Source organism: Pristiophorus japonicus, chromosome 1 (assembly GCF_044704955.1).
Source record: "Pristiophorus japonicus isolate sPriJap1 chromosome 1, sPriJap1.hap1, whole genome shotgun sequence".
Taxonomy (NCBI): domain Eukaryota; kingdom Metazoa; phylum Chordata; class Chondrichthyes; family Pristiophoridae; genus Pristiophorus; species Pristiophorus japonicus.
Window position 1 is genome coordinate 298,693,823 of NC_091977.1, and position 23,298 is coordinate 298,717,120.

General features: G+C 44.9%; 1 protein-coding gene across 1 annotated transcript in view; it reads left to right on the top strand.

Annotated features, from left to right (window-relative positions):
- Positions 1 to 23,298, top strand: part of fer1l6 (fer-1 like family member 6) — a 232,082-nt gene that overhangs the window by 59,478 nt on the left and 149,306 nt on the right. The window contains exons 13-17 of the mRNA XM_070879557.1: positions 1,427 to 1,604; positions 6,041 to 6,161; positions 7,396 to 7,496; positions 14,484 to 14,574; positions 21,497 to 21,613. Of these exons, the coding sequence (XP_070735658.1) occupies positions 1,427 to 1,604; positions 6,041 to 6,161; positions 7,396 to 7,496; positions 14,484 to 14,574; positions 21,497 to 21,613 (608 nt within the window). The remainder of the gene's footprint in view (positions 1 to 1,426; positions 1,605 to 6,040; positions 6,162 to 7,395; positions 7,497 to 14,483; positions 14,575 to 21,496; positions 21,614 to 23,298) is intronic.

Sequence of the window (23,298 nt, forward strand, 5' to 3'; positions counted from 1 at the left end):
CACTCCCGGCCCCATGCCGGCCGCTCTCGGCCCCACATTGGCCAGGGGAGAGAGAGTTGGAGCCTCAGGTCCTGCTTCTCGGCACCCCGTGGAGGGAATGATTCTGGCCGGGAGGGGGGACGGAAATTGACAGGGGCAGGGCTTGTCACATGTATGTCAAAAAAAGGGCAGTATGGGCATGGGGCATGGTGGTGGTGGTTGGGGGGGTGGGGGGGGGGTCGGAAGGGGCTTGACACCTGTCTGTCAAAAAAAGTGCAGTGCAAATAGTTACATCGTAAAAATAATGGTAAGGTTCATCGGAAGTTCCTGTCCGTTGCCCTGTTCCTCCAGAAACTTCCCTATAACAGTATTACTCCGAGAGACGCAGCATTGAACAAATGGGTCGGCGTGAAGTTGCTGTATTTATGTTCACACAGGTCCCAGGTCCCCTGTCGAAGGCACCGTACTGTTATAGATTTCTACTAACCATGAGTTCCAATGCAGAAGCCCATGGAATGTCTGTGGCAAGTGTAAATGTAATGAATGGCTGACGCTATTCATTCGCCGCTGACTGCAAAATCTGGGCCATTAATAAATTTACAAACTTGAAGTGTAAAGTCTCCTTTAATCTTCTTACTTCTTACTGGTGCAATGAGGTGCTGTGAGGAAGTGCGTGTATGGATCAGGAACATAAACACAGAACATAAGAAATAGGAGCAGGAGTAGGCTATTTGGCCCCTTGAGCCTGGTCCGCCATTTAATAAGATCATGGCTGATCTGGTCATGGGCTCAGCTCCACTTCCCTGCCCGTTCCCCGTAACCTTTTATTCCCTTATCGCTCAAAAATCTGTTTGTCTCCACCTTAAATATATTCAATGACCTAGCCTCCACAGCTCTCTGGGGCAGAGAATTCCACAGATTTACAACCCTCTGAGCGAAGAAATTCCTCCTCATCTCAGTTTTAAATGGGCGGCCCCTTATTCTGAGACTATGTCCCCTAGTTTTAGTTTCCCCTATGAGTGGAAATATCCTTTCTGCATCCAACTTGTCGAGCCCCCTCATTATCTTATATGTTTCAATAAGATCACCTCTCATTCTTTTGAACGCCCAACCTACTTAACCTATCTTCATAAGTCAACCCCCTCATCTCCAGAATCAACTGAGTGAACCTTCTCTAAACAGCCTCCAAGTATATCCTTCTTTAAATACGGAGACCAAAACTATACGCAGTACTCTAGGTGTGGCCTCATCAATACCCTGTACAGTTGTAGCAGGACTTCTCTGCTTTTATACTCTATCCCGCTTGCAAGGATATTTAAGAATGGACTTCACAGAATGAAACACAAACAGAGATAAATTTAGGTTGCATACTAAATAACCGAGCAATTATTGGACCAAAAGGTCAGAATGAGAATGGGAAGTTAGATGTTGCATTTCATTTTTACAGGGAATTACGGAAATGTTACAGATGGAGTTTCTCCGACCACTCCAATCAAAAGGCGACCAGCAGAAATGAATGAGGGAGAAACTGCGTCTCTGTTGCGTGGCAGTGGATTAGATCAAACACCCGAGTCTGACAAGCCTACTACCACACCCGAGAAGCCACTGCTAACTGAAGGCAATAGGTAGGTCAAAATATTCTATAATATTTCAGCAAAGTAATAAACAGATAATCCCATAAAATCTGCGATATGGTTCTCTCTTATGCAAAAATTGCAGCTGCTGATTTTAGTGGTGAATGGCTGGTTGCAAAGCATTGATTGCACCAGTGTGTAAGCTGCTCCCTTGGGTTTGCAAGTCATAAGCAGCTGTCTGAAGATGTAACTTTAGCACTTGGCACTTCCATACATAAATAAACCCAAGTGGTAGAAAACATGATAAATACTATATGAAACTGGTTGCACTAAGCTGAAAGGACTAACCAATCAAACTAAAGTCTTAATAGAGCAATGCCAAACTAGTCTCCGTGTAGACTGGCTTCAAAACTGAATGCTTAGTTGTGCACATACACAGTCCCATTATGCTGGCATTGTACCCAAGAGTGCTCCTGGGCCACGTTAATGGCCTGGGACAGGAAATTCCATTCCTAAGTCTTTCTTTACTCCTACACCGAGTGCAAATACCTGTGATCAGCGCATACCATAATGTTGTGCTGGTTATAATGGGAGCCCGAAAGGTCTGAGCTGCTGTAAGCATGGTGAGTGCGCTAATGGGTACTGGGACCCTTCCAACATTGACCCACCTATATCTTTCATGCTGACATATGAAAGTAATGGACAGGGAAAGACCAGCTGGTCGATTGCACCTGTCCCATACAGTCATGTTGTGACTAAGTATCACAAGCCCCAGCTATCCCACCCATTAAATTCCTGGGAGAGGCAAAACAATCAGGGAGATAAACCCTCGGCCAATTCAGAAAAAATAATTCTGGGACACTCTTCTCATAGAAACATAGAGACATAGAAACATAGAAAATAGGTGCAGCAGTAGGCCATACGGCCCTTCTAGCCTGCACCGCCATTCAATGAGTTCATGGCTGAACATGCAACTTCAGTACCCCATTCCTGCTTTCTCACCATACCCCTTGATTCCCCTAGTAGTAAGGACTTCATCTAACTCCTTTTTGAATATATTTAGTGAATTGGCCTCAACAACTTTCTGTGGTAGAGAATTCCACAGGTTCACCACTCTCTGGGTGAAGAAATTCCTCCTCATCTCGGTCCTAAATGGCTTACCCCTTATCCTTAGACTGTGTCCCCTGGTTCTGGACTTCCCCAACATTGGGAACATTCTTCCTGCATCTAACCTGTCTAACCCCGTTAGAATTTTAAACGTTTCTATAAGGTCCCCTCTCATTCTTCTGAACTCCAGTGAATACAAGCCCAGTTGATCCAGTCTTTCTTGATAGGTCAGTCCCGCCATCCCGGGAATCAGTCTGGTGAACCTTCGCTGCACTCCCTCAATAGCAAGAATGTCCTTCCTCAGGTTAGGAGACCAAAACTGTACACAATACTCCAGGTGTGGCCTCACCAAGGCCCTGTACAATTGTAGCAACACCTCCCTGCCCTTGTACTCAATTCCCCTCGCTATGAAGGCCAACATGCCATTTGCTTTCTTAACCGCCTGCTGTACCTGCATGCCAACCTTCAATGACTGATGTACCATGACACCCAGGTCTCTTTGCACCTGCCCTTTTCCTAATCTGTCACCATTCAGATAATAGTCTGTCTCTCTGTTTTTACCACCAAAGTGGATAACCTCACATTTATCCACATTATACTTCATCTGCCATGCATTTGCCCACTCAACTCACCTATCCAAGTCGCTCTGCAGCCTCATAGAATCCTCCTTGCAGCTCACACTGCCACCCAACTTAGTGTCATCCGCAAATTTGGAGATACTACATTTAATCCCCTCGTCTAAATCATTAATGTACAGTGTAAACAGCTGGGGCCCCAGCACAGAACCTTGCGGTACCCCACTAGTCACTGCCTGCCATTCTGAAAAGTCCTCATTTACTCCTACTCTTTGCTTCCTGTCTGACAACCAGTTCTCAATCCATGTCAGCACACTACCCCCAATCCCATGTGCTTTAACTTTGCACATTAATCTCTTGTGTGGGACCTTGTCGAAAGCCTTCTGAAAGTCCAAATATACCACATCAACTGGTTCTCCCTTGTCCACTCTACTGGAAACATCCTCAAAAAATTCCAGAAGATTTGTCAAGCATGATTTCCCTTTCACAAATCCATGCTGACTTGGACCTATCATATTACCTCTTTCCAAATGCACTGCTATGACATCCTTAATAATTGATTCCATCATTTTACCCACTACCGATGTCAGGCTGACCGGTCTGTAATTCCCTGTTTTCTCTCTCCCTCCTTTTTTAAAAAGTGGGGTTACATTGGCTACCCTCCACTCGATAGGAACTGATCCAGAGTCAATGGAATGTTGGAAAATGACTGTCAATGCATCCACTATTTCCAAGGCCACCTCCTTAAGTACTCTGGGATGCAGTCCATCAGGCCCTGGGGATTTATCGGCCTTCAATCCCATCAATTTCCCCAACACAATTTCCCGACTAATAAGGATTTCCCTCAGTTCCTCCTCCTTACTAGACCCTCCGACCCCTTTTATATCCGGAAGGTTGTTTGTGTCCTCCTCAGTGAACACCGAACCAAAGTACTTGTTCAATTGGTCCGCCATTTCTTTGTTCCCCGTTATGACTTCCCCTGATTCTGACTGCAGGGGACCTACGTTTGTCTTTACTAACCTTTTTCTCTTTACATATCTATAGAAACTTTTGCAATCCGTCTTAATGTTCCCTGCAAGCTTCTTCTCGAACCCCCAAAACCAATCAAAACAATTTCGGGAGATCACAGCGACCATGAGGCACATCACCGAGCATCTCACCACCTATATTTTCTTACTGTGGCAGGCACAAGATACTTAGTATCATCGCTTTTACATAATAGATCCGGAGTTACAAAGTAAAATATTTCTAACAATAATACTCTTGCTATTCCAGGCTCTCGTGGCCGACATTCCATCCTCCACACTCTGTAAACTTTAGCTGGTCCAAAACTCTGTTGTCTGTAACCTATCCCGCACCAAGTCCTGCTTGCCCATTAGCCCTGACCTCGCTGACCTACATTGGCTCCCGGTCACCCAACGCCAACAATTTAAAATGTTCATTTCTGTGTTTAAATCCCTTCATGCGGTTGCCCCTCCCTATCTCTGCAACCAACTCCAGCTCTACAAACCCCCCTCCATGAATGCTCCATTGCTCTGCTTCTGGCCTCTTGTACATCCCTCCTTTTGCCCCACCATTGGTAGCCATGCCTTCACTCATACAAACACCATGTTCTGGAATTCCCTCCTTACACCACCCTCTCCTCCTTTTAAGATCTTTCTTAAAACCCACCTTTTGGACCTCCTAATATCTCCTTTCTTGGTACGGCATCTATTTTGTCTGAATATACCACTATGTTGCGCATTCTGACATTTTTGTATAACAATAACTTACATTTATATCGTGCCTTTAACACAGTAAAATCTCCTATGGTGCTTCACAGGAGCATTATCAAACAAAATTTAACACCGAAGCACATTAGAACATAAGAACATAAGAAATAGGAGCAGGAGTAGGCCATTTGACCCTTCGAGCCTGCTCTGCCATTTAACAAGATCATAGCTGATCTTCTACCTCAACTCCACCTTCCCATACTATTCCCATATCCCTTAATTCCTCCAAATTTATCGATCTCTGTCTTGAATATACTCAATGACTGAGCATCCATAGCTCTCCGAGGTAGAGAATTCCAAAGATTTACAACCCATTGAGTGAAGAAATTTCTTCTCATCTCTGTTCTAAATGGCCAACCCCTTATTCTGAGACTGTGACCCTGTGTTCTAGATTCCCCAGCCAGGGGAATCATTTTCCCAGTATCTATCCTGTCAAGCCCTTAAGCATTTTCTATGTTTCAATTAAATCACCTCTTATTCTGTTAAACTCTAAGAAATATAGGCCTAGTCTACTCAAATCTCCTCATAGGGCAATCCCCTCAGATCAGGAACTAGTCTGGTGAACCTTCGTTGCACACCCTCTAAGACAAGTATACCTTCCTTAGGTAAGGAGACCAAAACTGTATACAGTACTCCAGGTGTGGAATATTAGGCGATATTAGGACAGGTCAAAGAGGTAGATTTTAAGGAGTTTCTTAAAGGAACAGAGAGAGGCATAGAGGTTCAGGAAGAGAATTCCAGAGTTTATGGCCTAAGCAGCTGAAGGCACGGACACCAATGGTGGAGCAAAGGAAATCAGGGATGCTCAAGAAGCCAGAATTGGAGGAGCACAGAGATCTCCAATTAAAGTCATTCTATAAATGCACTTTGTTGTAATCTATACAGAGATACCATATAGAATTTATGGCCTATGTATAATTTACCTTTGACCCTTCTGGCCCGAATTCTCCCCCAAAGCTTTGGCTCAGATATTATTACATTAGTAACAAATGTATTGACTGATTCTGATTGAATTCCTTTCTTTTGCTTGCAGAAATTATTACTATTTGCCATTTAATAACAAGAAGCCATGTGTCTATGTCAAGAGCTACTGGGAGGACCAAATCTTTCGATTGCACAGTTCTAACTTCCTGGACAAAATTGCTGACAGGCTTGTTAGTTTTTTATTACTTAATAATTCAATTGCTCCCCCTGCATTAGAGCTGTTGGTACATTCTCTGACTCTTTTTCATTTATTCAAGGCTCCCCAAAAGATCTGTCCCCTCTCCCTTCTATGTATCAGCGATCGTTGGGAGGAGGGATCACCATGGTTGGGGGTCAGGGAGCATCTCATGGTCAGAAAGGGGAGAGATTGCAGGATGACAAATGGTGATCGGGGCAGTGGGCGGGGAGATTGCAGCGGGAGAGATCATGGTGGAGGAGCAGATGGTGGTTGGGGGGAAGAGATCACGGGAGAGTGGGAAGAACGTGGAGGTGGAGGAGATTGAGAGGGAGTGATTGGGTGAGTCGGTGCTCGTGGGGCTGGAAATAACTTAGCTTGTTGGGCCTGGAGGAAATACTTCTGTTCCTCTTGGCACACAAACAGTGCTGTAAAGGCACTTATCTGATGGATTTAGCCCTTCTCACCTTTTACCAGCTTCCTTAAAAACTGTGGCCACCTGAGAGCAATTGGCCACGTGCCCCCTGCCCCACCCTGGGGTCGGTTTTCACATTTTCTCACCCGACCCAAACCCACCTTTTCCTCGGGGTTAGAGAATATAGGCCTAGTCTACTCAATCTCTCCTCATAGGGCAATCCCCTCATCCCAAGAACCAATCTGGTGAACCTTCGTTGCACTCCCTCTAAGGCAAGTATGTCTTTCCTTATGTAAGGAGACCAAAACTGTACACAATACTCCAGGTGTCGAGTATTAGGAGTTATTCCTGTAAATATCAGGGCTTTGGTCTCACTATTTTCCACATCTCCTCAATCATTAAGGCTGCTACCAATATTTCTGCTTTTGGACAAGTTGTATAGCAACTGTAGAGCAGAAGCCAGTGTCTGAGATCAGGAAAAGCTGCGTTGGTGCTAGAGGAGCTGGATTTCATGTGACTATCAGTTCAGGTGGTTGGCCAACCATAATAAATGGTGCAATTTATTCTGTACAGATCCCATATGATATGGATGTAACACATATATCTGTCATTGCTGTTAACATTGAGTGCGCTGTACAGAATGATCTGAAGTATGAAGATGGAAACAGTGCATGTTCCATTTATTGAAGTTTCAGTATTGGTGGTAACGAGTGTCTTATAGGATTCCAACTGGTCATAGCATAATGGACCTAACTGCACAGAAAGGATGGAGGAGTCTTGACAGCTTTATTCATTGTCTTGACTTCATGTTTAGGAAGAGGGGTTGGAAGAAATCCAAGAATACATAAAAGTTTCTGACTCTAGAATGGATAAGAAGATGCATGCCGTCCTGCAGGAATTTATAGCCAGATGCAGGTAAAATACTGAAATGGCTGACTGATAATATTAACCACCCCAAAGCTAATGTAGTAACAAAACTAACAAAATACCCAGATTTACATTGCAACCTGTCAAGCTGCATAAGGACATTTTATGAATACATGCCGCAGTTTTGTTTTAATATTGATTTTATTGTATTGTATTTTTTGGCATTTACATTTTTATTTCATAATCAAAACATGTTATGTTTATGCTCATGTTCACCTGCACTTGTTAAATCCTGACCCATATACCCGTGGGTAAACTTTGCTTGTTTAAATGATGCTGGTATAGAAACAAGTTCAGATTGAGCTCTGCACTTCCAGTCCATTTATATTCATTATTTGACTGATTGCACTTGGGGGAAAAAAGAGACTTAAAAATATAGGTAATACAAAAGGAACTCACACAAATATAGAAAACATAATTGGGAAACAAAGAAGGATGTTAGAAAAGCTAAGATGGAGTATGCAAAAACTGGCAGGAAGCATGAATGGAAATAGTAAAAGATTTTTATAGACACTAAACTTTCGGGGGTCCTGCCCAAAATCGCAGGGTAAGATTTACCGCCCCATTTCTTATGACAATGCTGTCAGTGCCATTTATGCAAGGTCCTTGGGTAAGGCGGTCCTGATCATATCAGTGATATTTAAGTCAGGATCCTGTGATGTGATTAGGGCCCCGATGCAATTTTGGGGTGCTAAGGGGTGGGGTTGTGCCGAGGGGTGGGTCTGCCCAGCAATCCTTGGAGGTGAAGGCTGGAACCATGTTTAAAGGGGCCAGTTGCTGCAGAGAGAACTGGTCAACACTTATACTGCCTGTGAGATTTCAGTGCTGTGGAAGGACTTTAATGACTTTACTACTGAGGTTATGTGGCACAATTAATTATTTTCCTTCAGGGAGTGTGAGTGAATGGAGGAGGAATCGAAGTCTTTGTACCAACCCACTTGTGTGCAGGGGGTGGAGGAGGAACATGAACAGCCAGGGAAATATGCTGGAGCTGCAGCAGGTCCTGTCAGAGCACCACATAGGAGAGGGGGCTGCACACAGGCGCCCCTACCCTTCACATAGGGTCTACAGACCCAGAATCAGTTATCAGGAGCTCACAGAGGCATCATGTGCAAGGTGGAACAGGTTTTCCAAACAGATTGTTGCAGATCTGTGCAGTCTCTATAAGCGGTTTGCTCGGGCGTACCTAAACACACCTCCTACTACAAGTTCTGGACGAGAGAGATCACTATGGACAGATCTGGCATGGACAACGTTTTTCAGGTTCAATTGTATAGTGTTTAATAAAGTTCAACCGCACCACTAGTAAAACAGTACACAGTGGTGTAAAACAGTACAAAAGTCCAACCCTGGCTTGTCCAACAAGCCTCTGCCGTGTTAAGTTACCATGGCCTAACATATAATATACAGCACACAAGAAAAAAACCTTCCCAGACTAAACCCCTATGGTTTGGTTAGGACACACAACGCCCCTTCACACAGCTAAGTGGTCTTAAGGATGTGTAGGTGTGGACAATGCTCACCCCGATTTCCCGTGGACTTGCTTGCAGCTTCTTCCCGTACGACATGGCTCCTGGTTCTGTACTGCCGATGCAATATTCGAGTCTCAGTTTGAGTTGCGGTCCGTATTGGGGTGGAATTGCAAGGCTCAGCTCTTCATGATGTTCCGTCCTTCCATCCCATGGTGGAGTGCTCATTTCTTGGTGAGAGCAATGAGGCGAGCGAAGTAGCAAGAGAGAGAATTCTCAAAACGGCTTCCTTTTATCCCCAAAAAACCCTAGTCTCTTTTCATGGGCTGATCGATCCCTTGTCTTGGCCTCTGTTTGAGTGGCCTGCCCTTCTAGAGAATGTCCTGTAAATGGTCGATGATGGGTTTTGCTTCCAGCCGATCTTGGATTGAGTGGCTCCCCTTTGTGTGGTTTCCCACCTGTCGGGGCTTGCCCATGTAGATACAATGTCTTTAATAGCAGGTGATGGGTTTTGATCTCCAAACTGATCTAGTTAACTGGCTCATTTCCCTACAGAAAACGGGCCAGCCATCTCCTGCTACTCACCAGTTGGGAGTCGGCTTCTTGGGACATTGTTTCCCAAAGAAGTCTGTTTATACACCAATCCCCCTTGATTGGTTGGGCCTGGTTGGAATCTTCTGTCCATCAAGGTTCACTTGGGCCGCTTCCATCTTTACAAACAGGCTGTTGAACTTTCAACAGAGATTTGTCCTTATATCCAATATTTGTCATTAAAGCCCATGGGAACTGAGCCGAATGCTACATCTCCTCGAGGAGAAGCTGTGACCTTCTCTGCCATCTGGTCTCTCTCTGTCAGCGACAGGCAAAGTGACGGTCACCCACAACTTTTCAACATCAAGGTCTTTCCAGGTTGCAGTGAGGTGTGACGTGTCACATGTCAGCCAGTCAGCTGCACATACCTGCATAAAGCAAGCGACTGGTGCTCTGTTCGAGAAAGCAAACCAGTTCATCAACTTCCCCGTGGATGCCGCCAGTCAACATAACCTAGCAGTGGGGTTCCTACAAGTCCAGGCTTCTGTTGACGGTACTCATGGCCATTAAGGCACTGCCACAGCCAGCACAAAAATAGCAACAAGTGGTTAACTTTGAAGAGGACTGTACGTGATTTCAGGACAAAGATATTTGAGTAGATCGGGCAAATAGATTTTGGCTGAAATTTAATGTGAAGGAATGTGAAGTAATATGTTTTGGGAAGACGAATAAGGAGAAGATTAAATAGTAAAATGATAGAAGGAGTAGAAGAATAGAAATACTTCAAAGTAGAGACGCACAAATCTTTAAACAAATCTTGGAAGACAACATGTTAACAAAACTATATTATTAAAAAACTGTATGGAATCCAAGGTTTTATAAATAGGGACAAAGAGGTCATGCCAAACATATACAAATTACTTGTTAGGTAGCAACTAGAATATTGCGTCCTGTTTTAAGAAGTCTAATTTAGGATATCAAGGTTATGATGAGGACACAGGTTATGATAAGGCGATAACAGGGATGAGATTTAGTTATGTGTAGAGCCTAGAGAAACCTAAAGAAACTATTCACTCGAACAGAAAAGGTTAAAGAGGATATTTATTAGAGATGTTCAAAGTAACAAGGGATTTTGGTGCGATAAATAGGGAGAACTATTTCTACTAATCACCAGAGGGCATAAATGTAAGATATCACTGAAAGAATGAAGGAAGAGGTTAAGAGTATTTTTTTTAATGTTGGGGTTTAGGACAGGGCTTTCCCGAACAGAAACAGTGCAAGAGCTAGAATAGCTTTTAAAAGGTAGTGGATACGTATTTGAAAAGTAAAAACTTAAAAGAGTATGGAAAAAGGACAGAGTAATGGAATTAAGTCTGTAGCACTTTCAGTACATGTGTAATGGTCGGAATGGCCTCCTTCTGGGATATAAGAATTGTAAATACAACGTTGTATTGCGCATTGCATTAGGATAAACTAAAAAAATAACTATTTGCAATGATTCGAGGTGAGATCATGCCCATTAGTGTAGCCTTATCCAATACAATAATGAGGACGTTAGCTCATTTCCAATAAACTGGTCAATGTCTTCACCAAAATAGCGGACAAATGATGTTCATGTTAACAACCTCAACTCAATTAGGAATGGCCATGACAGCCTATACTGAGGAACAAATTGGGACTGGGTAATGATTTACTAATATCCAGAATTTGAATATGTTGGATTTGTATATAAATTGATTTGACTGTATTTTATTTAAAATATAAGTACAAAGAACTAAATCAGGCAATGTAAACAAAGTTAATTGGGCAAAGAAAGGATTGCATTGTTTAACTCTCTATGCAGGATGTCGCATTACCTTATCATGGACTTTGACTTGAATGTAAAATAATTCCAGGTAAGGAAAGATTAGTGCTTGTCGGTAACACCTTTATCAAATACAATACTTCAATTTATATATGTGGGGAGGTTATGTGCAATACAGAAGCAAATGCAAATATCACTGGTGTGAAAATCCTGCTCCATTTGTGGCCCTGGTGAGCTGGATTGTCACATTCTCAGAATGCTGCCCGAATCTCCCAGAGGGGAAAACAATAAAGATATGTATTTTTTTTTAAGTTGCGTGTCATCATAATGACTTTAAGTGATTCTGGTGCGTGCATTGTAGCTATGATGTAATGCATAGATTGGAGTGTGTTACAAGGCAGTAACAAGTCAAGATGGGGGGAATCAGATGCATAATAAACCACTAAAGTACGAGGCCAGCCTCAAGCACAGGGGTCACACCTGGGAACCACACAACCCTCACCACAACCTCCAATAGCCCACCACTGATCACCTCCCCTGGTCATGACAGCTAGGATATGAAAAATGCTCAGGGGGGAGTATTGTTGTGTAGGCATGCCTGTTCACTGTGCGATGTCTGTAACACTGTATGCAACATGGAATGTACCCTTGTACTGTACACACCTTACCGGTACACTACAGGGTGCTGTTGCTGGAGACTCAGGGGTTGCCTGCACACGGCAGGTAAACCAGTATAAAAAGGAACACACAGCTTGTTGTCGTCACTCAGGAGCTTCTAATAAAGGACTGTAGGTCTGCACAGTTTAAGTACCATACCCTGCCTCGTGGAGTCATTACTAACGGTGCCTACATACACTACAGTTTTCACTTTTGAACTTTTGACTTTTGATATGTAATCAATGTTATGCAGGCAGATGTGGCCCTGTGCTACACAGTCCAGCATATGTTAATCTGCATAATGGACATAGATGATGTTCATAGGAACAGTTTAGTCTGTGTTAGTAATATTTTCCAAACAAGCAACAATGGAGATTTCTGCGATCAAATCACATGACTTGAACTGCAGTGATGTTGCATCACACGACTGGAACTTAAGTGCTATTGAACCAGTACCCCATGCCTTAAACTGCACTGATATCAGCCATTACTTCATTGCCTATCACAGCAAATAGCATCCTCTATCTATTTTATCTCATAAAGGTTAGGATTCCACTTCTCGCTGTGTATTACGCTCTATATTCATGTCCTGATAATCCAGTGTTTCATGCCAAGAACGACATGGGGCTGAAATTCAGCTCCTGAATAAGGCCTGTTACCGCCTGTTTGCGGCGGCCATGTGGCGTTGTCGAGCGGCCGCCGATTTCTGGTCAAATGGCCATCACAAGCTAAATTCAGCAGGGGGTTTTTCTGGCGGTTCCCACTTCCGCCCCGCCGCTGCTGAGCGGCCGTGAGTGCATCATCAATACACGCACTGGTGGCACCCCCCCACCTCCCGCAAAATGTAGCCATAAAAATCTTATTGCTGACGAGCGGTGCCGCCGACAGCTTTTACTGTCAGAGCACCTTTAATTCCCTCTGTAAGCCCTGACTGCACGGTGGCCATTAAAGGCAAGGGCCCAATGCCGCGGCAGCCATTTTTTTTTGCCAAGCGACTTCCATGTCGGCTGGACTATTGTGCCCCAACAAGCAACCTGGCACCCCCTCTTGGGTGCCAGGCCACTGGTCCAGCCAAAACACTGGTGGTCCAGTGACCGATCGCGACTGATGGCCGATTCTCTTCCCTTTAACAGAGGTGAGATACATGGTGACGCAGAGACGCAATAACATCACCACCGCTCCGCTGCTGAGTGACAGCGGTGAAAAATCCAACCTGCCTCCACTTCTGCCCCCTTAATGGCCAACTTCCTGGCCGATTAAAAAAAAAAGACAAAGAGCCGAATTTCACAAAAGAAGGGATCTCTTCCAAAACTGCGGTAAAAACTTTTTAAAAACAGTAGGTGCGCCAGCTTTGCGGCGGGACTGAATTTCGGCCCCCATGTTGTTTAGTACACTTTCAGCTGTTTTATGCCATCTCTGCCATACCGACTATATGTTACTGCAGGAAGAGAACTAAAATGTTAGGCGTAATTTGAACTCGTGGGTGGGACGACGCTGCAATGCGCAGGCTGCCCGCAGCGAGCGGCCTGGTCCACATTAACGGCTGGGCCTCATTAACACCCTGGCAAGCGGCCTGCCCAAAACAGCATCCAGAGGCACCTCGCTGGCTTTCGGCCGACTGAGATCGGACAGGGGGTACATTGTGGGCAGCGAATTCAGGAAGATTTCGCGGATGGAAAGTGGGGGCATTGGGAGGAAGGGAGCAGGACCATGGGGCGACGGTGGCCCACAAAGATAAATTTTACACATACCTGGCAAGGTCATTGCTAGGTGTTCACCAGGCTTTACTAAGCAGGGCATCTGGGTGGAATAGGCAGTTACAATAGCACCGGGGTCTGATCTAAGTGATAGGACCCCGATTTGCATATATTGAAGAGGCTTCCACTCGAACCAGGCGGTTGTCACACCCGCACAAGAAAACAGCGGCGTTAAAATTTCCGCAAGTTGGGACACGAACAGTAAGTGTTCCGCTTGGTTTTTAATCTTGAACTTTCTTCCCCTTTTCTCCCTCCCATCCTGCTGATGCTGACTCTTGTTGGGACATTGTTCCATGGGCTCTAATCGTGTCCTGCTATCTCACCCACGTGTCCATTCTTTATCTGTAAGCGCAGACAGTGAGTATTGGTGGATTGTGCAACTGCAGGTGGCATCGTATCCAAGTCCTATCATGTCTTCACTTAACGTGACCGCACTGCGAGCTTCCAGCAGGGTCACTGGATAGGATCAGGAGCAAGAATCTGGCTGATTTAGACCTGCTTGGGGGTGCTGAGGCCAATTGTAGTGTCCTCTAGGTTGAAAGTGTTTGTATGCAAGTAAAGGATAATAAATAACAAATTATTTATTTTAAAGAATTAAGTCAAGGTTTTTTGATAGTTGCTTGATTGCAGGTTTGTTAATCAGAACCACTTGGCAGATTTGCTGCCTTGTAACTCACAGCTATGAACTTGCACCACTGACGGTGAAATGTCCGCCCACTTCTCTAATTAATAATCAAACTGTTTATTTGTTTCTTAGACATTTTTCCACCTTTACTGAAAAGAAAATGGAAGGAGTTGATCAGACCGCACTTGATAAGAAACGCCTCATCATGTGCAGGCTGGAACTGGTAGGATATTGGCAGAATGGGGTGGGCGTAAAAGGCTGGGAATTTTCTCAAAGCTGCTCCTGCTCTGCCACTGCAGGTCAGGCAGAAACCCGTTTAGGCGAAGTTACGGTGGGAGCAGCTCCGAGGAAAACCCCGACCAATTTTTCAATGTGCTTGGTCTTCCTGACAGGAAGCCCGTTATAATCATTATCAAAGGACAAATGCTAAAAGACAATGACATACAATGAGTTCCTGTCTCATTGTTTTCGTCTTCTTCCCTCAATTATTTCTAAAGTAACTCCGTGTACATGGACAGCACCGTCAGCCCGCCCGTGTTGAGGAGTGCAGGGGCCAGAGCCATTTCCAGGCCCGGGCCTTGTTTAAATAGAACCTGTGATCTGCGGCCGTCAAACAAGCGTCCTGACCCAGCTCGCCGGATTCGAGCCGGAGCAATATCAGGCGATCCAGAGGCTGCTCAGAAGGCAGCAAGGGAAGTCCTGGGGGAGGGGGTTTGCGATAGTGCGGGGAAAGGTGGGGGGCGGTGAAGGGTAGAAAGCTCAGGGTGGCACTACCAGATTATTTTTGCAGGGCTCAAAGGAGAAACCCAAATGCTCCAGATGAGCAACTTTATTTTCTTCTTCAGTTTTGAATCTAAGAATTGAGTTGCAATTTGTAAAAATACATTACCGCCTTTGTTAATATCACACAAGTGGAACCTGTTTTATGATTTAAAGGTAGCGGGGAAGGCTGTTCAAACAATGTGTGTGCATTTTCCAAGTTGGACATTTTAACTTAAATTGGTATCACTTCAACCAAAGACCAACAATATACAGGAATAACAATATAACCAGTATAAGAGCACTCCTGCTCCGTCTGGCCCCACAAAAAAATAATTTAAAACTTACCTTTTTGGGGCCTCTACCACAGAGTGCACGGCTCAGTTCTGTCCTAAAATGGTGATCAGGCCAACTCTGGTTCAACATATTCCTAGAGGGATCATCACATGACCAGCCACTTCCAACTACCCCGCCTCCACACTCCAGCTATTGATCCCTTTACACATCCATCCTCGTGGTGCTCCACCTTCCTACATCAATTGGAGAGCAAACGGACTCCTCATTGCCCAATTGAATCTTGACCGTCAGTCCAACAGCTTTCCCCCCCCATATTCAACAACAACAACTTGTATTTATATAGCATCTTTAACATAGTAAAACGTCCCAAGGCACTTCACAGGCGTGTCATAAAACAAAATTTGACACCGAACCACATAAGGAGAAATTAGGGCAGATGATCGAAAGCTTGGTTGAAGACGTAAGTATTAAAGAGTGTTTTAAAGGAGGAAAGAGAGGTAGAGAAGCGGAAAGGTTTAGGCAGGGAATTCCAGAGCTTGGGGCCTAAGCAGCTGAAGGCACGACCACCAATTGTTGAGCGATTATAATCAAGGATGCTCAAGAGGGCAGAATTAGAGGAGCGCAGACAGGGGTTGTGGGCATGGAGGAGATTACAAGATAGGAAGAGGCGAGGCCATGGAAGGATTTGAAAACAAGGATGAGAATTTTTAAATCGAGGCGTTGCTTAACCGGAAGCCAATGTAGGTCAGCGAACACAGAGGCGATGGGGAATTGGGACTTGGTGCGAGTTAGGACATGGGCAGCCAAGGTTTGGATGACAAGTTTACATAGAGTAGATCATGGGAGGCCAGCCAGGAGTGCATTGCAATAGTCAAGTCTAGAGGTAACAAAGGCATGGTTGAGGATTTCAACAGTGGATGAGCTGAGGCAGGGATGGAGGTGGGTGATGTTACAGAGGTGGAAATAGGCGGTCTTAGATATGGTCATCTTATGCAATCCCTCGGAATCGAGGAAGACTTGCTTCCACTCTAAAAATGAGTCCTTACATGACTGAACAGTCCAATACGAGAATCACAGTCCCTGTCACAGGTGGGACAGTCGTTGAGGGAAAGGGTGGGTGGGACTGGGTTGCCGCACGCTCTTTCCGCTGCCTGCGTTTGATTTCTGCATGCTCTCGGCGATGAGACTCGAGGTGCTCAGCGCCCTCCCGGATGCACTTCCTCCACTTAGGGCAGTCTTTGGCCAGGGACTCCCAGGTGTCAGTAGGGATGTTGCACTTTATCAGGGAGGCTTTAAGGGTGTCCTTGTAACGTTTCCTCTGCCCATCTTTGGCTTATTTGCCGTGAAAGAGTTCCGAGTAGAGGCTTGCTTTGGGAGTCTCGTATCTGGCATGTGAACTATGTGGCCTGCCCAGCGGAGTTGATCAAGTGTGGTCAGTGCTTCAATGTTGGGGATGTTGGCCTGGTCGAGGATGCTAATGTTGGTGCGTCTGTCCTCCCAGGGGACCTGCAGGATCTTGTGGAGACATCGTTGGTGATATATCTCCAGCGACTTGAGGTGTCTACTGTACATGGTCCATGTCTCTGAGCCATACAGGAGGATGGGTATTACTACAGCCCTGTAGACCATGAGCTTGGTGGTGGATTTGAGGGCCTGGTCTTCGAACACTCTTTTCCTCAGGTAGCCGAAGGTTGCACTGGCGCACTGGAAGCGGTGTTGAATCTCATTGTCAATGTCTGCTCTTGTTGATTAGAGGCACCTGAGGGATGGGAAATGGTCCATGTTGTTCAGGGCTGCGTATTCAGTGATGCGTACAAAAGCATAGGCCTTACACTAAACATCCGTAGACAAAGGTCCTCCACCAACCTGTCCCCGCCGCACAGCAGATATGGTGTGGATATGTGGTCAGAAGCTCATTTGAGAGTCAAATATGACACCAAAGTTGTGAACACTCTGGTTCAGCCTCAGACAGATGCTTGGGAGAGGGATGGAGTTGATGGCTATGGAACGGAGTTCGTAGCCGCGACCGAAGATAATGTCTTCAGTCTCCACAATAGTTAGTTGGAGGGAATTTCTGCTCATCCAGTATTGTATGTCAGACAAGCAGTCTGACAATTTAGAAACAGTGGAGGGGTTGAGAGAGATGGTGTTGAGGTAGAGCTGGATGTCGTCAGCGTACATGTGGAAACTGATTCTGTGTTTCCGGATGATATCGTCAAGGGGTAACATGTGGATGAGAAATAGGAGGGGACGAAGGATAGATCCTTGGGGGCCACCAGAGGTAATGATGCGAGAGAGGGAAGAGAAACCATTGCTGGTGATTCTCTGGCTATGATTAGACAGGTAAGAATGGAACCAGTCCCACTCAGCTGGATGATGGTGGAGAGGCCAACCGTGTCAAAGGCTGCAGACAAGGAGGGTTAGTCTACCTTTGTCACAGTCACATAGGATGTCATTTGTGACTTTAATAAGATCTGTTTTGGTAATGTGGGAGGGGCAGAAACCTTATTGGAGGGATTCAAACATGGAGTTTAAAGAAAGATGGGCATGGATTCAGGAGGCGACAACACGTTCAAGGACTTTGGAAAGAAAAGGGAGGTTGGAGGTGGGGCGACAGATTTGAAGGAGAGGGGGACAGTACCTGAGGAGGGAGAACCATTAACAATATCAGTTAACATGGGAGCTAGAAAAGGAAGTTGGGTGTTCAGCAGTTTAGTGAGAATAGGGTCAAGGGAGCAGGAAGTGGGTCTCATGGACACGATGAGCTTGGAGCGGTCATGAGGGGAGATCTGCGAGAAACTGGAGAAAGATGCGAGTTCAGGGCTAGGGCAGAGGGGAACCTTGGAGAAAGTTTGGCCTTGTGGGCTAAGGGAAGGAAAGGAAACAACAGAGGCAGTTGATCGGATGCTCTCAAACTTAGAGACAAAGAAGTCCATGAGCTCCTCGCACTTGTTGGTCAAAGGTGAGGGTGGAGGAGACTTGGGAGATTTTTATAAATAATAAACGGAAATGTTCAAAGAAAATTTTTAAAACGCACAATTCTTTTAATGCCCCCGTGATTTTTCTCTTGTGTTGCTCGCAGCAGTGTCCAAGAGATTAATCTAATTCCTGAAGACTCCAGGACAATCCTGGAGGGTTGGTGACCCTATTTGTATGTCATAGGACCCCGACTTGCCTATTGAAAGGGGCTTGAAACAGGTAGGAGTGTCAGCCGCTCAGCAGAAGGTCTTTTTTCAAATGGCAATAGCCAAAGTGTCAACGGGATTGGGGCGGTAAACCAACCAGGATTGGGGTGGTAAGCCTACCGATCTCATTTTGAGGCTGTTATATCTTCATTAACACTGACTAGGCCAAGTTAAAATCATCTTCAAAGGAAGAAAGTCAAATTACCTGGCTAGTAAAAAGTGAAGGACATGCACAGCAGGTTCCAAAGTCATGTAGCCTGACTAGGCAATATAGAAATGCTTTAATTAATTATATAATACATTTATCTTTATATTGATGATCTCAAACGAGAAAACAAAGTTACCGCTCTAGAGTTTTTAAGTTGTTCCTTTTGATTGCATTTGATATTTTGGCAGAAACTTGTTTTGTACACAGTAGCCCATAAACATAATCTTGTAAAATAAAGGTCAGGCAATCGGGCAATCTCTAAAGGAGATGGTTTTCAGGATTGAATGTAGCATTAACAATAGTTCTCTATGGTTGTCACAAATACTGGAAATTACTGTGTTCATGCATTTGAAATAAATGGGTTTAATGCCTCTGCTACAGTAGTGGAGGGAAGAATTTGATACAAGCACATTAAGCATTCAAATGGCAACATTGCTTACAGTAATTTCCAGTTGATGGCAATTTATTTATATAACCAAAGTAGGGCTAGTGAAATCCACCAGTCAAAAGTAATTTTCACATTGGAAGTTCAATTGAGGAACCCTAAATATCTGATAATTACGACACCAGACCAGATCTGAAGCCTCTCAACATGTTGTCGGTGATGAATATTAATCATATCTCTTCGTCTGCACAAATTTTTAAATAACAGCTGGTGCCCTGGATAATAAAGAATAAAATGCTGAAGTTAAATGGAAGCTATGAAGTTATCCGTCTGGCTATTTCTCTATAGTCTATAGTCTCGAGAGCCTCTTATTAACAAAGGCAGACTTTGATGCGGAGATTCAATATCGACTCCAGTGCGCTAGTGCAGCCTTCGGCCGTCTGAGGAAAAGAGTGTTTGAAGACCAGGCCCTCAAATCTACCACCAAGCTCATGGTCTACAGGGCTGTAGTAATACCCGCCCTCCTGTATGGATCTGAGGCATGGACGATGTATAGAAGGCACTTCAAGTCGTTGGAGATATACCACCAACGATGTCTCCACAAGATCCTGCAAATCCCCTGGGAGGACAGGCGCACCAACATCAGTGTCCTCGACCAGACTAACATCCCCAGTATTGAAGCACTGACCACACTTGATCAGCTTCGCTGGGCAGGCCACATAGTTCACATGCCAGATACGAGACTCACTAAGCCAATGCTTTATGCGGAGCTCCTTCATGGTAAACGAGCCAAAGGAGGACAGCAGAAACGTTATAAGTTCACCCTCAAAGTCTCCCTGGTAAAGAGCGACTTCACCATTGACACCTGTGAGACCCTGGCCGAAGACCGCCCGAGGTGGAGAAGGTCCATCCGGGAGGGCGTCGAGCTCTTCGAGTCCCAACGCAAAGAGCATGAAGAGGTCAGGCGCAGGCAGCGGAAGGAGCGCGCGGCAAACCAGCCCCACCGACCCCTTCCCTCGACGAATGTCTGTCCCACCTGTAACAGGGTCTGTAGCTCCCGTATCGGACTGTTCAGCCATCAAAGAACTCACTTTGGGAGTGGAAGCAAGTCTTCCTCGATTCCGAGGGACTGCCTATGATGATGCTATTTCTCTATCCATCCATGTCCCTTGGCATTTAACGGCAATTAAAAAAGAAAGACTTGCATTTATATAGTGCCTTTCATGACCACCGGATGTCTCAAAGTACGTTACAGCCAATGAAGTACTTTTTGGAGTGTAGTCACTGTTGTAATGTGGGAAACGCGGCAGCCAATTTGCGCACAGCAAGCTCCCACAAACAGCAATGTGATAATGACCAGATAATCTGTTTTTTGTTATGTTGATTGAGGGATAAATATTGGCCAGGACACCAGGGATAACTCCCCTGCTCTTCTTTGAAATAGTGCCGTGGGATCTTTTACTTCCACCTGAGAGGGCAGACGGGTTCTTGGTTTAAAGTCTCATCCGAAAGTTGGCACCTCTGACAGTGCAGCACTCCCTCAGCATTGAGCTGGAGTGTCAGCCTGGATATATGTGCTCAAGTCCCTGGAGTGGGACTCGAACCCATGACCTTCTGACTTATTTAAATTAAGCCCAGTCATATGGGATTCTTTCCAGGATATTCAATCTTTATTGTAGCTTTTGTCTTTTGAGGGGAAGGATAGATTTTGTACTGAGTAAAATGATAATGTCATGAATGGGGAGTGGAACATTTTTCCAAGGTTTGTCACTCACTATAAACATCAAGCACAGTCAGATGCAGCTTGAAACACCCTTTACTCTGTCCCAATAGAATGTGAACCTCAAAAAAGCATCTGCTGCCAAACCCATCTTAATTTTCCATTTCCCACACTAGCCATGTTTTTGGCCTGTTTAATTGAGAGTGCCAATTTGTGCCCAAATACTGGCTCTTTGCTGCTGTAGTTTTATGTCCACAAAGAGTTGGGATGAGACTGTTCAAACTGATTCTATACAGGAACATTACAACCAGTAGAAAGAGGAGACATTTGTCCCATCAATTGGGACTGGATCCCAAGTTCCTTCAGTCCCTGAATTATCGGATTTAAGCCTTGGTGGTGCTGCTGGACTGTGGAAGAGAAAAAAAAACAGGGCCCCCTCTCCAGGTTGCTGGTGCGTGCACACGTGTACAATTTCACGTTTCACCGTAGCCTGTCAACAGAAAACTGGAACAAAAAACAAAAAGTGCTATTTTGAAAAACTGTCGGGTACATTTTTCACTGTTCTCATCTAGGTCATTTTTTGTATTCTAGGAATTAATGTCCAACGAAGCCAAGATAATGGTTGAGGGAAAGAAGAAAATGTCAGTGAATGAGCGGTTGCGTGCAATTCAGAGCTGCATCCAAAAGTTGCGATTCCTTGTTGATGAGGTATAATATAGTAAAGAAATATTTCATGACAATCCAGCATTAGTTTTGGAACCTGAACGTTAAACCTAATGATATGATAACAAACTGATCTGCTTTAACATTCAAATTGTTTGGATTTCCAAAAAACATTCGATAAGGTGCTACATAAAACGTTACTGCACAAGATAAGAGCACATGGGTTGGGGGTAATATATTGGCATGGATAGAGGATTGGCTAACGAACAGAAAACAGAGAGTCGGGATAAATGGGTCATTTTCAGGTTGGCAAACTGTAACTAGTGGGGTGCCACAGGGACCAGTGCTGGGGCCTCAACTATTTACAATCTATATTAATGACTTGGATGAAGGGACCGAGTGTAATGTAGCCAAATTTGCTGATGATACAAAGATAGGTAGCAAAGCTAGTTGTGTGGAGAACACAAAGAATCTGCAAAGGGATATACATAGGTTAATTGAGTAGGCAAAAATTTGGCAGATGGAGTATAATGTGGGAACATATGAGGTTATCCACTTTGGTAGAAAAAATAAAAAAACTAATTATTATTTAAATGGGGAGAGATTACAAAATGCTGAGGTATAGAAGGATCTGGGGGTCCTTGTATATGAAACACAAAAGATTATCATGCAGGTACAGCAAGTAATTAGGAAGGCAAATGGAATCTTGGCCATTATTACAAGGGGGATGGAATATAAAAGTAGGGAAGTCCCGCTACAACTGTACAGGGTGTTGGTGAGACCACACCTGGAGTACTGTGAACAGTTTGGTCTCCTTATTTAAGGAGGGATATACTTGCATTGGAGGCTGTTCAGAGATGTTTCGTGAGGTCGATTCCTGAGATGAAGGGGTTGACTTATGAGCAGGTTGGGCCTACACAGGTTGAACCTCCCTTATCCGGCACCCTCGGGACCTGACCTGTGCTGGATATGGGATTTTGCCAGATGAAGGGAGGTCATCGGCCCGAGGGGGCGGGGCGGGGTGGGGGGAGGAGGTCGGCAGATCAAGTTGGTCCTAAGGTGTCGGTGTGTCCAGCGGGCCCCGAGGTGTTCCAGGTTGAGGGGGCTTCTGCTACTGCGAATCACTTTCTTTCTAGTAAGTGTGTTGATTTTCTATTTAGGTGAATTATTTCATTAAATCATAAAGGAAAGGTATCACCGTTGTGCCTAAAAAGGGAATAGGAAACCTGGGGGTGGGAGGCGGTGGGTCGGAGTTCTGCGCATGTGCCAGATAAGGGAGTCCCGGATAAAAGAGGTTCAACCTGTACTCATTGGAGTTTAGAAGAATGAGAGGTGATCTTATTGAAACATATAAGATTCTAACGGGGCTTGACAGAGTAAATGCAGAGAGGATGTTTCCCCTCATGGGGGAATCTAGAACGAGAATAAGGGGTCGCTCATTTAAAACGGAAATAAGGAGGAATTTCTTCTCTCAGTGGGTCGTGAATCTTTGGAATTCTCTACCCCAGAGAGCTGTGGAGGCTGGGTCATTGAATATTTGACAGATAGACAGATTTTTGACTGATAAGGAAGTCAAGGGTTATGGGGAGCGGGCAGGGAAGTGGAGTTGAGGCCAGGATCAGATCAACCATGATCTTATTGAAACATAGAAACAGAGAAAATAGGTGCAGGAGTAGGCCATTCAGCCCTTTGAGCTTGCCCCACCACAGGACCGATCCTGTCACTGCTTT